The 17,997-nt window shown below is 37.2% G+C and overlaps 2 protein-coding genes across 2 annotated transcripts in view; one reads left to right on the top strand and one right to left on the bottom strand.

The window, feature by feature from the left end:
• PJA2 (praja ring finger ubiquitin ligase 2) overlaps positions 1-17,997 on the top strand; it is a 293,785-nt gene that overhangs the window by 80,623 nt on the left and 195,165 nt on the right. The gene's annotated exons all lie outside the window — the stretch shown is intronic.
• MAN2A1 (mannosidase alpha class 2A member 1) overlaps positions 1-17,997 on the bottom strand; it is a 113,708-nt gene that overhangs the window by 30,999 nt on the left and 64,712 nt on the right. The window contains exons 13-15 of the mRNA XM_048931363.1: positions 5,081-5,246; positions 3,810-4,046; positions 3,574-3,696 (exon numbers count right to left, since the gene is read on the bottom strand). Coding sequence (XP_048787320.1) covers positions 3,574-3,696; positions 3,810-4,046; positions 5,081-5,246 — 526 coding nt within the window. The remainder of the gene's footprint in view (positions 1-3,573; positions 3,697-3,809; positions 4,047-5,080; positions 5,247-17,997) is intronic.

The following is a 17,997-nucleotide window of genomic DNA, read 5'->3' as shown; positions in this document are numbered from 1 at the left end:
TAATGTAGATTCATTTTACCTGACAAGTAAATGCAATAGGTAAGCCTGACAGACATAAAAAGGAATCTGTCATTAAAAAATAGCAATTTTTTAAAAACTAGTAGCAGCAGCTGCTGCTGTAAAAGCTAGAGACTATAATCAGGAAATCAAGTCCAACCAGAGACAAAGCATGGTGAAAAATTCCAGCACTAGAGATCCTGCATGATAAAAATATCTATTATTATAAATTCTGAGAATATATAAGTATGCAAGGTACATATGTATGTGCATAAGCACAGCTGCCTGAGAGAGCATTTCCCAGCTTAGGCATTATCTAAAAAGTCTATTTTATTGAAAAATTATTCTGTAAAGCAAGAAAAACAACAATTCACATCGATCCCACAAACACTTAGCTCTGACTCTAGGAAAAACCGCTTTGTTCTGTTCCTTACTGATGTTGACCACAGCTTATGAGTAGGTAATCATAAATTGATTTGTGTTAAATACATAAAACAAAATACACTGAATAAGTTTAGCCTGTTTATAGAACAGTGATGTTTCACTGCAGATCAAACAGATGTACAGAGTTCATCATCTTTCACAAAATCACATAAGAAAAACATTTTCAATTCATAAACAGGATATGTTACTGTATATTTGTTGTGATGTGTGACAAAAACGTCCTCTCCTCCAAATCTTGTTAATACTGTCAGTCAGCAAAAATGTCAGCAGCACTGACATTTAAAAACTTAAGATACAGCCTGTATTTTCCCCATTATCTTTTGCTTCTGCTTTACTTTGCAGAAAATACATATGTGCAAGATGAGCACTGTGTTATCTCTCTACAGTTGCAAGATAAGAAATTGGTTAGAATGTTGCAGACAGAGGGTTATGGTCAATGGCTACACGGCCTGGTGGAGGCTGGTAATCTTGGGACCAGCACTTTTTAACATCCTTATCAGTGACACAGACGATAGGATTGACAACACTCTCATCAAGTTTGCTGATGACATTTCACTGCACTACTTGGACATCCACAGATCTAAGACTCCAGATGGGATCCATGTAAGGATGCAAAAAGAGCTGTCACTGCCAAGCCAGTTTAAAAAACATACCAGCAGTCTCAGCTAAGTGGGGAGGTCCCAGAAGACTACAGGTTGCCAAAGTGACGTGCATATACAGGAACGGTAGGAAGGAGAAATAGGGAACAACCAGCTGAACAAAGCCAAACAGCACGAGCTTACGAAAGGCAGGTCTTGCCTGACCAATCTCCTTCCAAGAGAAGATGATCTGCTTAGAGGACGAGGGAAAAGTTGTGGGTGTAGCTTACATGGACCTTAGCAAAGCATTTGATACACAGCTTTCTCCTGGAGAGACTGGATGCAGATGCTCCGTCTGCTGGGTAAAGAACAGGCTGGATGGCCAGGCCCAAAGGGTTGTTGTGAATGGAGTTAAATCTGGCTGGCAGCGTGTCACAAGTGCCATTCCTAAGGACTCAGTATTGGCACCAGCTTTGTTTAATACCTTCATCAACCATCCTGCCATTGTTGGGGAGAGGGTGAATCCCCAGTGAGTTTGCCAATGACACCAAGTTGGGTGGCAGTGTTCACCTGTTTGAGGGTGGAAAGGCTCTACAGAAGGATCTGGACAGGCTGAGGTTAATGAACTGCATCCAATTTTACGGCATTCTACAAGGCTAACCATTGTGCGCAGCAACTGGCTGTCAAACTTCTCCTGGGGGATAAGGAACAGGACTCAATGAAATGGCCTAAGCTTGCATCATGGAAGGTTTTGACTGGATATCAGGATGAATTTCTTCCCCCAAAAAGTGCTCAGGTGCTGCAAGAGGCTGCCCAGAGAAGTGGTGGAGTTGCCATTCTTGGAGGTGTTCAAGAAACATGTGGATCCGGCCCTGAGGGACGTGCTTTAGCAGTGGACTTGTGATGTTAGCTGGATAATTGGGTTTGATGATGGCATGGGCCTTTTCCAACGCCAATGATTTTATGACACTTTTTGCAAATCTTTTTGTAAAACGTTCAAAAAAAAAAGGAAAGAATCACCTACCCACGATCAAGAAAACTGCTTATACATTATCCTACTGCCACTTCTCATTAGGACTTAGTGCTAGTTAATACACCTCACACTGAGAATCCTAAACAGATGGCATTTCTTTTAAGAAAGCAAGCGTTAGTTGAAGATGCTTTAGAAACTACAATAAAATCACACTGTTATTCCCAGTAGGATAATTATTGTTATTAAAATTCTAACCAAATGATCCTGCTTGTATATGGACGAAGTGGAATTTTTTAAAGAATCAAGATTTCATTTTTATTCTACAAAAATCTGAACATACCACACTTTACGTTATGTAAAAATGTAGTTCTATGCCACTGATCATGAAAATCCAGTGTGCATGTTTTTTTCTAGCTGTACTTGTATTCATGTAATACATTTCTCTACTCATGACAGCTTTTAAGCAAAAGACAAAGTAGCTCTTAGAATAATACAGTCAAGAGTTTGAAAATATAGCTGATGGAAGATAAAAATTTTTTTAAAAAGTGCTTTTACATATTGTTTGGGTATTTATCAACCAAGATCTATGACATTTGGAATTCAAGATTGAGACCTGTTGAACATAACGGATACAAACAATTATGTAAATCAAAACTTCCAAGTGGCAGATCTTAAACAGAATGTTTCTGTAGATGAGACTGCTAAGGAAAAAGGAAATGAGTCTGACCAGTTCTAGACTGATTCGTACATAATACAACAGAATGGTTACCGCTGCATATTTCCTATAAGGGCCAACTCAAATCTAAATTTATTTCATAAATTTAACTTTAACCTCCCCAGAAGAAAATGTGCAAAGAACACATGTTGTGAACTACCAAGCTTCTTACAGCAGTTCATTATTTTTATTATTTATTTTCTGAAATACCCCCATTCCCATTCCAAAAGTGCTACAATGGATTTCTTTTGGTTATGTAAAGCCAGCTTAAAAGCACTGTAATTTCTGAATTTCCAACTAGAAAACCAGTAGGAATGTAGTTAAAATAGTGATAGGCAACTTGGCACCTTAAACAAAACAGATGCTTGGTTTGCTACTCTCTGTGTATATTCATCAGCTGAGACTTCGCATCTTAACTACTGTATTAAGCTACTGCACAAATCTCATTTAAAAAGTACTACACTCTGAGCTGGAAGCTTCTCAATCCCCACCAAGAAATCAGGAGAACTGGAAAAGTTCAAATACTGATCAATCAGTATCTCCTATACGTTTCAACGTACAAACTGAAAGTGATCTTACAGACTGAACAGTCACATCCCACTCAATTTCTTGTGAAGTCCAGCATCTTAAGCTCTTTAGTGAATCAAATATTTTACAAATTTTTGCACTTTGAAATTAATGCTTTCCTTTTGTTTTTAAATCCAAATTCAAGACTGTAAAGAAGAAAGTCATACCAATAATTTCAATAACTGACATTACTATACACAGTCACACAGATATATCTCAGTGTTAGCAAAACCTATTTACATTTACAGAAGGCTTCAAATTACTACACGACTAGAATCTCAGTGCAAAGAGAAGTTTACCTTGGCGTCTCCATCTGGTAAGAAGAGATAAGCTCCACTCTTATCACGATTACTGGTAGTTCCATACCAAGCAAATTCCACCTTCATTTGATGGTTTTTACCATCCTCTTTTGTATTTAATTTCTAAGGACAGAGAATCATGGTTGAAATAGCTTGGCAGAGTTAAGTTTCCACAAAAAAGAACAAAAATTCTTATAAAGATAGCATACAGTGTTTTGAACTGTAATGCAACATACCTCCAGTAATCCAGATGTTCCAGAAAACCATAGTTTCATGTAAGAATTTTCTAAAATTATATTATCCACAGAATTTTGCATCTCTTTTATCTTGAAAAATCTGTCTGGCTTCTCCTGCACACTATCCCTTCCACTCATATATATATTATAGTCCGCTAAAATTGCTTCTGAATTTGGAACTTCCAAAACCTGGTAAACTCCAAGCCCCAAAGGTGGTAGATGTGCCAAGAAAGAGATCTATTGTGAACAAAGAGAAAGCCATTATAATAAAGATGAAAATATCAACTTCTTACAGTAAAGATATGCTCAAAATGACTCCTGTTGCTACAAGTAAACGAATATGAAATTATAACTGGTATTCCAAATTAAAATCTCAAATACGTGAAGAATTAACAAACAAAAAGTACCCATTACTGACTTGCTTAGTATCAAGATCATTTACACAATGCAATGATTTTGAATATGTGATGTGTAGTTCTGAGTAAATATGCTATTTATCATAGATGTATGTTGCAAATCAACTGAATATGAACCCTACATATAACCAAAAATGCAAGTAAAAATCCAGAAATTTGAATAGGAAATTAAGGCAACTGTCTTATATTTTGTTTCTATTCGTTTAGGAATAGAAAGTCACTGAAACAGAAGAGTCACAATCGAAGCTAACCCACTCAAAACAGTTTGTTTAGAGTTTGAAATCCTGATATCTTTTTTTTTTTTTTTTTTTTTCTTTATTCTGTCTCAGAAAACAATTCAGAAAAAAATAACTTAATTATCTTTGGTATGTTTCTGCAGTGACAATAGCAACATGAAAGACAAATCATGTTTCAGATAGCCATACGATTTTTATAAGCATGGTATGCAGTCTCTTCTTTATTGCTGGCAAAAATGCTGGTAATGCTGGTGACTATGTTGAAAAAGCATGTTTTGTAGCTGAGAATTTGTTGTATTAAATAATGTTACTCTCTGTATCTGTTGTAGATTCCATAGAAATAAATAGGAGGGATTACTGTCAGAGTAAGTAGAAGCTCAATAATTTATCAGCTTAACAAAGATTTTAATTTAATGTTAAAATTTTTTTTTCCTTAGAATGACAGAATTAATGTCACTACCTACAGAAGGGAGAAATACACAATAACAATACTTAAAGTTCACATTACTACATCTATTTACATTAATGTTTCACTTTATTTTACTGTGGATCTACAGTATCTGTAGATAATATAGATAGATAGATAGATTTTTTTTTTTTTTCACTTAAAGCAGCATACCTGATAGGCTTCATGTGATACTGTAGTTGCTCCATCCCAAACAGCACTAATCTGGACAGTAACAGGTTTTCCCAAAGGAGATAATAATTTAACTCTGGGTGAACTCACGATGACCGAAACCACTGAGAACCTCTCTTGTTCAGTAGGATTATATATCAAAAGATACCTGAAAAAATAAATTTGTCAAATTATATTTGGCAAAGAAGCCTCCTCCTTCAGGTTTAATACTACTACACATGAATTTTACATACAGAGGTTCAAAACAATGTTAGAACAACAGGTACATATCACAACAAATAAATATGCCGAACAACCAGGAAACAATGGATATTTAACATCAATTCTTGGAAGGTTCCTTCCTTAAAGCTCTTATTTTCCAGATACAAAAACAGTTTTGAAAACACTGTACAATCAAAATAGATGACTTTCACATCTTAACTACTAGATTCTTTATATAAATAGCTGTAAATATTAACATATAGGTTATTTCAAGTGGATTTTTCAGGCTGAGCTGTTACAATCTTAACTACCCTTAAACATGAATATATCTGATTCAAATTCTTCAAGGAAGCTAGTTTATCTTTGGTATAAAAGAAAGTTCATAATTATTTAAATTATAATTTACCAGAATTGTCTACGAAAACTGAGTGCTTATACACTGAATGAGTGCCAAACCCCAAACCTGCCCATGGTTGGAACTAGATGATCTTTAAGGTCCCTTCCTACCTAAGTCACTGTATAATTCTACAAAATCTTGTTAGGTGAGTACTGAACAAATTATTTGTATGTAATCTTAGGCTTGCTCTTGCATTTTGGCACACTGCTTAGGTTATTAACCAAAATAATTTAACTTGAAGCTGAAAAGAGCAATTGTAAAGTTTTTTTTTTCCTTACTGTTTCAGATATTGTTAGATACTGAAAAATAAAATGGTACCAGAACATTTGTACCTCACACATTTGTAAAACTATCATTGCATTTCTCATCTTCTCATTAGTAACCTCCAAGAGCATGTAATTTACAATTTGTCCCTGATGTTCCTATCTGTTCATTTCTGTTCATTGTCTCTGACAATAAAAAAATGTTCTTGCCAAAATTTATCATTGCTTCTTCAATACATGTGAGAACCAACAACCTTCTTAATGTTTCCACTGTAAAACAAACTTTACTTCTTCATGAAATCTTATCTTTTGTTAGATTCCACAATACTTCCATCATAATTATGAAATCCTTCCTTCAGAATTTCTGAAGTAGACTCTCCCTATTCTCTCTGCCATTTTATACACAAATTTCTCAGAATTTTCTGAATGGTTTTCTTTCTTTTCTCATATCTTCTCTTCCATCATTCTCTCTCATTCTATCATTCTCTCATATCTTAACTTCAAATTCAATTATCATCTTCAAACTTTAACATCCAAGGAACAAGTTACTTACACATAGCTAAACCCTTTAAACCATTTCCTTCCCCACCTAAGTGAGCTGAGGTGGATCTCTACACAAACACCACAGGAAAGAGAGGTCTGCTGGCAGGTTTGATGTAATTTCAGCAAAGCTGGGCAGGCAGTGGACAGAGAAATACTGAGGTTATACATTGGATATATTGAAATAGCAAGATTTCGGACTGAGAGACAGCAGCAAACCATTAATAGTTAATGAGGAAGCACAAATTTTAACTCCTCATTTTGAGAGAAAGTACTTATAAGTACAATCTTCACCAAAATTTAATCCACAATTAAACTACAGATGTTATACAGGTGCACAAGGAACCTCGTCCACTCTCCTTCCACGCTGTGCTTTCATTTTGATTTATTACAATATTACTCTAATCTTAACAAATGCAGTTCTGCTCCACTGATACTGAAAATCCTTAAGAACAGTGACCTGGCTACCTCTTCCCACTTCGCACTGGCTCCCTCCTTTCATTTGCATCAAAATCTGTCTCTTCTTCAACAACAGTCTCTTCTTCTTGTTCAACAATACCACCCTATTACTTCATAACCAGAGGGAAAGCTCAACTTCAACTTCTCAGTTGTTGAATAAACAAAAATCTGAGGCTGTAATAGATTTTTTTGGTACTAAGATGCTTCAAATAACCTTGCATAAATAGCTTCCCATATTAAAAAAAAAAAAAAAAAAAAAGTTAAAAAAATCTGTTTAACTCCTAACTTGAAGCTTCCTGTACTGAATGTACTGAATTACTGAACTATGACTGCTGTCCAAATCAATTGTTTTCCTTGTATCTAGCCATGGTAAGCTGCCAACTAACACAAAAAGCACACTGGGACAATTTCATGTTGAGGACTCCTAGTAAACGAGACAAGAGTTAATATTATTCTAGGTGAGCTTTTGAAGTCCTTAACAACTTCTGCATGACTTTCTGACAGCCTTCTCTAGAACTGGGTAGGTTATTAATACACTCTTGTTTCACTGAAGATTTTAAACTTCAACATAATTTTTTTTATAATGGTTGTGAAATTAAAAGCCATCTAAAACAAAACTATTCTCAAGTTTAAATGTCCTAGAAGTAAGAAGATCAAAAAAGATTTAAAACAAAAAACCAAACAAACCCAAAAAGATTAGTGAAAGATTTCTTTTTTAAGTACTTTTCACATACTGTGATGGAAGAGCATAAAAATTGTCCGGAACAATACAAATCTAAGACATGCAGCACCAAAGCCCAGAGTATACCATCATTCTCATCTATCAGAACATAATAGAAATATTTTTTCTATACATGGGAAATCTTGTAAGTAAAATTCTAACCTAAATTTACAATTCATTTTCATTTACAATACTACATGACTGCATTAAATGCAAATTACCCACTATATAAATAGGAATTTTATGTGAAAACATTCCCAGCAATTTCCCATATCTTAACAACTGGCATATAATCAACATATTTCATCTGACTACATGTACTGTTAGATATTTGGATAAAAAGCCTCTTGGGTCAAGTTCTTGTGTTTTACACCCTCTTGAATCAATGTATTTTAAGTGTATTATGTTCTTGTAAAGTGACGCAGCCATAAAAGGTACTAGTGGTAGGACAGACTTTCAGTAGCAGAAATATAGGAATCTTGTCAAGACAATTTTTTTTTTCCAGTAACACAGAAGTATTTATACTCAATAAGATAATAAACATTGTGCATATGTAAAAGCAGTGACAAATACAATTTGTGATATTTCTGAGGTACTATCCACAGTTTGTTATTAAATAACAATCCGCTGCAACTATTTTAAATTCTATATGAAACAAAAAAGCTACGTTTCAGTTAAGCTGTGCCACTACAGAGAGCATCATCCACAAATGCAGCCTATAACTGTTTAATATGTTAAGAGAAACAATGTGACAGTACCTAAAGGTCTTCCACTCCAGATCTGAAGACCAGAATGAGAAGTTCCAAAGCAGCAAACTATTATTCAGGCTACTGCTCCTTGGAAACAGCACTGAGAAAACTAACAAACCTCATATCTTTTGTCAAAATAAAGGCTGGAGACTGAGAAAGAGATCTTCTGGCTTCACCAGGCACAGATCTTGCCTGACCAATCTGATGGTGTTCTATGATGGAGTGATGGCATCAGTGGACAGGGGAAGGGTGATGGATGTCATCTACCTGGATTTCTGCAAAGCCTTTGACATGGTCCCTCACCACATCCTGCTCTCTAAATTGGAAAGGTACGGATTTGAAAGATGGACTGTTCAATGGATTAAAAATTGGTTGGCTGGTCACAGACAAAGGGTTGGGATCAATGGTTCTGTGTCAGGCCGGTCACAAGCGGTGTCCTTCAGGGGTTGGTCTTGGGACCAGTGCTCTTCAGCATCTTCATCAATGATAGACGATGGCATTGAGTGCACCCTCAGCAAGTTTGCAGATGACACCAAGCTGAGTGGTGCAGTCCGTACACTGGAGAGAACGGAAGCATCCAGAGGAACTTGGACAGGCTGGAGAAGTGGGCCCATGAAAACCTAATGAGGTTCAATAAGGCCAAGTGCAAGGTGCTGCACTTGGTCAGGGCAATCCCAGGTGTTTACACAGACTGGGAGAAGATCTCCTTGAGAGCAGCCCTGCAGAGAAGGACTTGGGGTCCTGGTGGATGAGAAGCTGGACATGAGCCAGCAGTGTGTGCCTGCAGCCCAGAAGGCCAACTGTGTTCTGGGCTGCATTAAAAAAGGGGTGGCCAGCAGGGAGAGGGAGGTGATTGTCCCCCTCTACTCGGCTCTTGTGAGGCCCCATCTGCAGCACTGCGTCCAGGCCTGGGGCCCCCAGCACAGGAAGGACGTGGAGCTCTTGGAACAGGTCCAGAGGAGGCCACTAAGATGATCAGAGGGCTGGAGCACCTCTCCTGTGAGGAAAGGTTGAGGGAACTGGGATTGTTCAGCTTGGAGAAGGCTCTGGGGAGACCTCATTGTGGCCTTCCAGTACTTGAAGGGAGCTTATAAACAGGAAGGGGAGCAGCTGTTTACGAGGGTGGACAGTGACAGGACAAGGGGGAATGGGAATGAGACAGGGGAAATTTAGATTAGATATTAGAAGCAAGATTTTCACTTGTGGGGAAAGAGGTTGGGGTGACACACTGGAACAGGTTGCCCAAGGAGGCTGTGGCTGCCCCATCCCTGGAGGCATTCAAGGCCAGGCTGGATGTGGCTCTGGGCAGCCTGGCCTGGTGGTTGGCGACCCTGCACATAGCAGAGGGGTTGAAACCAGGTGATCATTGTGGCCCTTTTCAACCCAGGACATTGTACAATTCTACAGTACTTTTAATGCCTACTAAAAAATTCAGAAAAAAAAATTTACTTCAAGAAACACAAGCTAAAGTGATAATCAGCTTTTCATTCATTTATTCCAGAAATAAATGAATTCTGAAGTTATTTTAGGATAAACTGTACTGAAGTAAAATTAAATCATGCAATTTTTAACAAATATAACCATTTCCAATTGTTTCACAGAGAGACCATATACTCCATCTGCACATCACGAACAGCAGTGGAGTAAACTGCTCTCAGTTTACTCATTCTCAAAAATGAAAAACAGATGGAAACCTGAGCTCTGAATCCTTAATGGAATAAATCTCTGATGTAGAAATATTTGTAATTTCCAAAAAGCAAATTCTGCCACCTGCCTATAAGACATTTTTTGAAAGAAACACCATGAATTTTTTTGATCTTATATTTACCTGGGTCTCTGAAATCCAGAGCGAATATCTTTTATTCTTATATGCATGATTATTTTTCCTAGTTAACATACCATATGGCAATAATAAACTCTTCTCCTAAACATGTACATTCAAGTTTCAAAGAAAATTTTGAGCAGTTTATTCTGTACAAAATATTTAAAATTTCACATTTGCTGTGAAATACTTTCACAATCATAGCCAACTCCAATTCTTTTTTCACATACTTAAATAAATTATCAAGAATATACGTGAAGGAGTTTAGCTATATCTACAGGTAAAATGCGGAAAATGTAGATTTAGATTTCTTAACAACTTCAATCAGTCTTCAAAAAGTCCAGAACAGCATTTATTTTTTTTTTAACCAAAAAGTTACTGTATTTAAAAACCATTAAGAAGGCAAATAGACTATATAACTAGTCTTGCACTGAAAAATGAATAAGAACAAACAGAAACATGTCAGCTATGCTAAGCTTGAAAGTCAAAGCTGGAGGGTGTGGGGTGAAAATTATGAAGCCACATTAAAATGTCTGAAGTCCTAAAAATGGACTGAATCATTTCTATATATGTTTAAGTCCAAAAAAAATCATTAGAAGAAGTGTTGGTTAGAGACCAGAATTCAACTAGAAAAGTATCTCAAGATGTTGGCCACTGAATGGCCCTTGATGTGCAGAGATTTCATAATTTGAAATGAAGCTGGAATTCACTCAAGAAAGTCAGCTCAGTGGAATGGTAAAACAATGAAAACTGTCCAGACAGTGAACAGTAGGCCAGATGAGAAACAAAACTGGTCTATATTGAAAAATATGTAAGAAAGGATTAGTTTAAGGTAAGTGAGCTAATCAAGTAACACTTTCTAGAGTGAACACTGTTAGGGCCATAAGGGAGAAATGAACTGGGAATCAGTATTGAAATTCTGCAAGGCACCATCTGCCATGGTAGCTGCCAAAAACACCATGAAATAATTCTGAACTGTGTGACTTTGTTGGAAGCTAAAAACTTTAAAAAAATATATATGCATGTACAAAAAAAAAAAAAAAAAAAAAGCATCACAGAGAAAAAACATCACACAGTCCACTTCTCTGGTGACAGTGCTCATCTACTTAAAAGTCTGTGCACTGCAAAAGTGTATGACTTCTCCTTAAAAAAAGGTTTCCACGATTCTTGCACAGAAGCCCAAGAAAACATGTAATCCTGTGATTTTTAACATAGGATGAAACTAAAAAGCCTGAAACAAAAAAAGATTCTTATATTACGCAAAAAAAAAAAAAAAAAAAAAAAAAAAAAAAAAAAAAAAAGCTTTCTCTTTGTTTTAAAAAAGACATGGAAAAAAGCTTTGAAAAAAAATAAACATACTCCTGTTTAAGAACTATGGATCACTGAGTATCTACACAAAACACTGGACATAAATGAAAAAAAACAAACTCATATTGAGAATTGTGAACACTTGGTTGTGCTCACAATTCTTACTGTCTTTTACATGAGAGTCAAGATCTCCCTAGTCAAAAGTATAACTGAAGTGACTTTTTGGGTTACGGGTTACTTCATCACTGTTTTTCCAGAGCCACTCAAGTTTGCATGCATTTCTGCTATAAAGTAATGAAGGAAGAAAAATAATTATTTCAAAAAGATCAGTGTTTTTTTCCTACAACTCCGTCAATCTCTAAACTGAGCTTTAAAAGTACTAAATATTTTACAGTATTTCAAGATATCTTTTAGTTCCAATCGAAACTTATTTAATAAGAAGGTGAGCTAACAGTTTCAGAGGAAATAATTCAAAATCTCATATATGAAAAATCGTGAGTCCAGTCCAGTTTCAGAAGTCATTTACATCTGACTCATGTTTTGTTTCAAAAAAAATTTCACTCTGTATTATTGAAAATCTTTTCCCCATCTGCAACATGAATCTGAAATGCAGATTCTTGAAAAACACACCTTTTTGAATTTACATAACAAAAGCAATGAACTATAAGCCTCTCTCTACATATATATCTTAAACTACCATAAATACCATTTGGGTCATAATCTGCTTTTAAATGGCAAACCGAATAAAAACATAAAGAAATCAATTTATCAGATGATTTTGACTTTTGAACTTCTTAAGTCTGCAACAAAACACTGAAGGTATTTTTGCAGAGATATTCTTGGATATCTGTCCAAATTTTGTTACCTATCAAAAAATAATTTTCTTCCTAAATTATATCCAGGAAAGAAAGAAAAAACAGTAACACTCAAATACAGAATAACACAATATCAAAAAGTTCTTTCCATGTTGATTTTACTTTTTTTTCTTTTTTCTTCACAGAAGGGAAAAAAAATATTTCTGTGCCAAACTGTTTCAGCTTAACTACAGAATCACAGAATCACAGAATCATAAGGTTGGAAACGACCTGCAAGATCATCCAGTCCAACCACCCTCCCATTCCTATCAGTACCACAAGCTACTAAACTGTATCTCGTAGCTCCTCATCCAGGTGCCTCTTGAACACTGCCAGGGACAGCAACTCCACCACCTCCCTGGGCAGCCATTCCAGTGCCTGACCACCCTTTGAGAGAAAAAGTTTCTCCTAATATCCAACCTAAACCTCCTCTGGTACAACTTCTGGCCGTTTCCTCGGGTCCTACTATTAGCCTGGGAGAAGAGGCCAGACCCTTTTACATCACAGCCTCCCTTCAGGAAGTTGTAGAGCGCAATGAGGTCTCCCCTGAGCCTCCTCTTCTCTGGACTGAACAATCCCAGCTCCCTCAGCCGCTCCTCATAAGATTTGTGCTCCAGACCCCTCACCAGTTTCGTTGCCCTTCTCTGGACACGCTCCAGGGCCTCAATGTCTTTCTTGCAGTGAGGAGCCCAAAACTGAACATAGTACTCAAGGTATGGCCTCACCAGTGCTGAGTACAGGGGATGATCACCTCCCTGCTCCTGCTGGCCACACTATTTCTAATGTAGGCCAGGATGCCGTTGGCTCTCTTGGCCACCTGGGCACACTGTTGGCTCATGTTCAGCCAAGCATCAACCAACACCCCCAGGTCCCTTTCCTCTTCACACTCATCCAGCCACTCTGCCCCAAGCCTGCAGCGCTGCATGGGGTTATTATGGCTAAAGTGCAGAACCCGACACTTGGCCTTGTTGAACCTCATCCCATTCACCTCAGCCCAGCATTCCAGCTTACCTAGATCCCTCTGAAGGGCCTCCCTGCCCTCAGGCAGATCGACACCACCTCCCAGCTTGGTGTCATCTGCAAACTTACTCAGGGTACACTCGATCCCTTCACCTAAGTCATCAATGAAGATATTAAACAGGATGGGCCCCAGCACCGATCCCTGGGGGACACCACTTGAAACAGGTCTCCAGCTAGACTTCACTCCATTGACCACCACCCATTGAGCACGGCCCTCCAGCCAGTTCCTTATCCAACAGAGGGTAAAACTGTCCAAGCCATGGGCAGCCAGTTTCCACAGAAGGATACTGTGAGAGACCATGTCTCATGTTAAGAAATTTAGGATATTTCCTTTATAAATGCAACTGGATATGGACACATAGGCATGGTATATATGCATCACATATAAGAGGGGAGCACTAAAGTGACAACCCGGAATTTTCTAGTGCGTTAGGAAATATGCACTGGCATTTCTAAGCAACTAATACTGTCGGTAATGTTAGTAGTTATTACTCAGCTGATCAGAAATTTACCTGTCCCCTACAATTACTCAGGCAGCTCTTTCATGAGAAGTAAAGAAACACTCTTCCTTCATAGTAAATATATCTGTCAAGTGTGAAAATGAAGTCTGCCAGAAGGAAAAGTATTTATTCTAAGCAGGCAACTCACTAAGTATTAATGTAGATTTATTTTGCATTATTTTGCGGAAACATCAAGGACAGCACTTGTAAGTAGAGCCTTTCTCATTAGAACAACTAGTTCTCAACAAAACCTCTATTTCTCTAGTTATTCTGATTGATCTAATTAAAGATGGTTTGTATAAAACAGATTAATAACATTATAGTGTACTGGTTACTGCAAAATATGCTGTTTTCTAACTCTGAAGAGTAACCTCAAGAGAAAAAAGACAAATGTATTAATAAAACCTGAATCATTAAATGGCTTGGGTTGGAAGGGATACCAAGGATCATCAAGTTCCAACCCCCTGCCACAGCAGGGCCACCAACCTCCAGATCTGATACTAGACCAGGTTGCCCAGTGCCCCATCCAACCTGGTCTTGAACACCTCCAGAGCACCCATTACCTCTCTGGGCAGCCTGTTCCAGCACCTCACCACTCTCTCAGCAAATAACTTCCCCTGACAGCCAATCTAAACCTTCCCTCTTTGAGCTTAAGACAATTCCTTTCGTATCATCAGTATCTACCTGAGTAAAAAGCTGATTCCACTTTTTTTTTTATAATCCCCTTTTCAGTATTAGAAAGGCTGCAATGAGATCTCCTCTCAACTTTCCCTTTTCCAGGCTGAACAAACCCAGCTCCTTCAGCCTGTCTTTGTAGTGGAAATGCTCCAGCCCCCCAGTTATCTTCATGGCCCTTCTCTGGACTTTCTCCAGCAGCTCCACATCTTTCCCATATTGGGTGTCCCAGACCTGGATGCAGTACTTCAGATGGGTCCCCACAAGGGCAGAGTAAAGAGGGACAATCACCTCCCTGTCCTTGCTGGCTACCCCTCTTCTGATGGAGCCCAGGATACCATTGGTCTGGAGTTTGCTTCAGTCTGACCTCTTAAAGAGGAATTCAGCAAAACCACATGTGAGAAATGCTGCAGCTAGTAAATGTCCAAAATTGTCTATACTGATCTGCAGGTCTATCACCCATTTTGGTGACAGATTTAAAGATTCAATTACTTCAAATTAATCACTTCTACCAAACACCTCTTCCTTTCTTCCGCTGCAATCATAATATTATTGAATGTCTTTCTAACAAACTTTGTTTGTTAAAAGTAAAGTCTCATGTTTCCAATTGTTAGTCTGTTGGAGCTTAACAGATGATAGTCATAAAACACTCTGTATGGCTTCTTCAGATTATTGTTCGTTTTCCTGCTAAGCATTCCCACACATTCACTTCTTCACATTTTTAAAATCTAGATACTCCATTCTTGCTGAAGCCTTCATCATCCACAGTGTAACACAGTATTTCTACTTTATTTTACACAAAACATTTCCAGATAAATTACCCAAAAGCAAAATGGCCTTTGACACCATACAAATACTGCTCTCTGAATCTGTGATATTCTTTAATGCGTAGTCTCCTCCTGCTTCCATAATGGCTAGTTGATTAATCTACATTGTTTTTCCATGTGACGTGTACTTCCATTTATCTGTTCTATTCAATTGTTTCATTACTAAACTGTTTCCAGTTTAAGAAAGTTTTAAATTCTAATTTCGTATAGATTGTTCCCAGTATGACTTCAAATTTTATATTCTATTGAAATTCTATTTTATTAGCATATGATAGATATAAATAGATAAAAAGCATCTTGTGATTTTATGATCTAATCAAAATAATTCATTTATTGCTTCCCCCCCCCCCCTCCCCCCCCCCAAAAAAAAAACCAAAAAAAAACACAGCAACCAAACACGTCCACCCTCTTCTGCTGGATAACAAAGGATATAACTCAAATACACACAAGTATGAGTGGTCTGATAAGTTAAGCAAACAGTCTTACCATACACTGCCAGAGAAAAGTTCCTCTCTCATTCTGATAGCTTCTCAAAGCTTCTACATTGACTGTAGTTGGTGAAGGATCTAGTAAACAAGCTTACGAGTACAGCTGAGGGAACGTGGATTATTTACCCAAAGAAGGGGAGGCTATACAACTACGTGAAAGGAGATTGTAGCAAGGTCTATCTCTTCTCCCAAACAACGAACAATAGGAATCAAGAAGGAATGACTTCAAGATGTACCAGGAAAGGTTTAGTTTGGAGAAAAGAAAAAATGTTCACTGAAATGGTTGTGAAGCCTTGGGACAGGCTGCCCAGGGTAATAACTGAGAAGAATAGTTGAGAATCTCAAAAGGCATTTCAAAGACGTATAGATGTGGTGCTTAGGGAACATGGTTTAGTGGCAGACTTGGCACAGTTAGATTAATTTAACAGTTGGACTTGATGACTTTAGAGGACTTACTCAACCTAAATGAATCTATGGCCATATAAAGTCGAAAAATATTTATCAGCTTACTTAACAAGATATGCCTCGTAATGGTGATATGTTCTGTTATCACATCTATCTGTGCTTCTTGTAAATTTAAGGTTCTGAATTTTAGACTATCAATACTGTTACAAGTACAACAAAAATGAATTCAGATCTCAGCTATAATTCTCATTATCCAATGAAACTCTTTGAGAATGTCTTAGATATCTACAATAAAGAAAATAATACGAACAGATTTTTCTCTTCATAAAATGAAACCTGTTTTATGTTTATGATACGATCTTGCAGAAGAACTGGTAGAAACTTGAAATTTCAGACATACAATAGAATTTGAGTTGTTCTCAAAAGGTATAACAAGTGAAATTAGAAACCATAGTTCGTAAGTCAACTTTTCAATGCAGAATGAAACTGGTGACACGAAGAGATGCTATCCATACATTAAGTAATATCACAATAATTCAGTGGTGAATGAGCTAATGCAAAATTGTTAAAATTACATTTTCTCAGAAGAAGCCTTAAAGACTGACAGTTCTGATTAACATACAAATAATTAAAAACAGTGATTCTGTGCTTAATAAAAGATTCCAAGATTCTTATCCTGATTTGTGAATACTCCATTAACACCTTCGTATTGACAAACAAAAAGTTGTTTCTACAGTCATTAACAAGGTAAGAGAACTCACACACCTGTCAGTTTGTCCTGCAACTATACAGATATATTTATTATACTCACAGCTCATGCAAAAGGCAAAAAATTAAGTAGGCTACAAGTATTTAATCCTCCTACTCTTTCAGAGAATGCAACCTTTGAGTGTCTTTCTAAAGAAGAAACTATTGGACACCCTCAAGTAAACAGCACTTACAATAAACACAGACCACAGCACAGTAAGAACTATAAACTTCGAGAACACACATACACACACAGAAAACCAACATGAACCTAAAACATGACTTGTAAGATTCTGTGTACCTACTACATACGCCAGATACACGTATTTCCTGTGACTTGGATGGATTCTAGTGGCACACGTTACCTAATTTGGAGCACAACACTACTCTCCAATTAAGGATAAAAGGATCAAGTCCAAAGGCACTATTTTAAATTTTTCTTTTACCACAAAGTTGTGAGGTCTGAAGTCCAAGATGGGCTTGAAGCCCCCTGACTTTTTCAGGATCAGGAAGTGCCTTCACTAAAATCCTTTCCTTGTTCTTCTTGTAGTGTAGGCTTTATAAATCTGCATTTAAAAGGGAAAAAAAGTCTGATTCAGAAGAACAGAAAGACTTAATTATGGCATATCACTTCAGACTGTGCCTTGACAGACTTGGACTAACTATAGTACTGCCTCAAAGTAACTCCAATAAAAACGCTGAAGGGGCCAGAGCCTGGGGGAAGAAGAAAAAGAAATAGCACACAAGTATTAGAACAATCTGGAAAAGAGTGGCTTCTGCTTCCAAAACCCCTCTAACAATCCAAGTTTTTCACTAGTATTCAGTTCTTTACTGCATATTCCTTTATAGTGATCGCTGGTTATTTGCTTTTGTTGTTTTTTGTTTGTTTGTTTGTTTTGTTGTTGTTGCAGTTTCATTTTTTA

This window comes from Lagopus muta, chromosome Z (assembly GCF_023343835.1).
Source record: "Lagopus muta isolate bLagMut1 chromosome Z, bLagMut1 primary, whole genome shotgun sequence".
Lineage (NCBI taxonomy): Eukaryota > Metazoa > Chordata > Aves > Galliformes > Phasianidae > Lagopus > Lagopus muta.
Note: the sequence above shows the minus strand (reverse complement) of the source record. Positions and strands in the feature narration are given on the sequence as shown.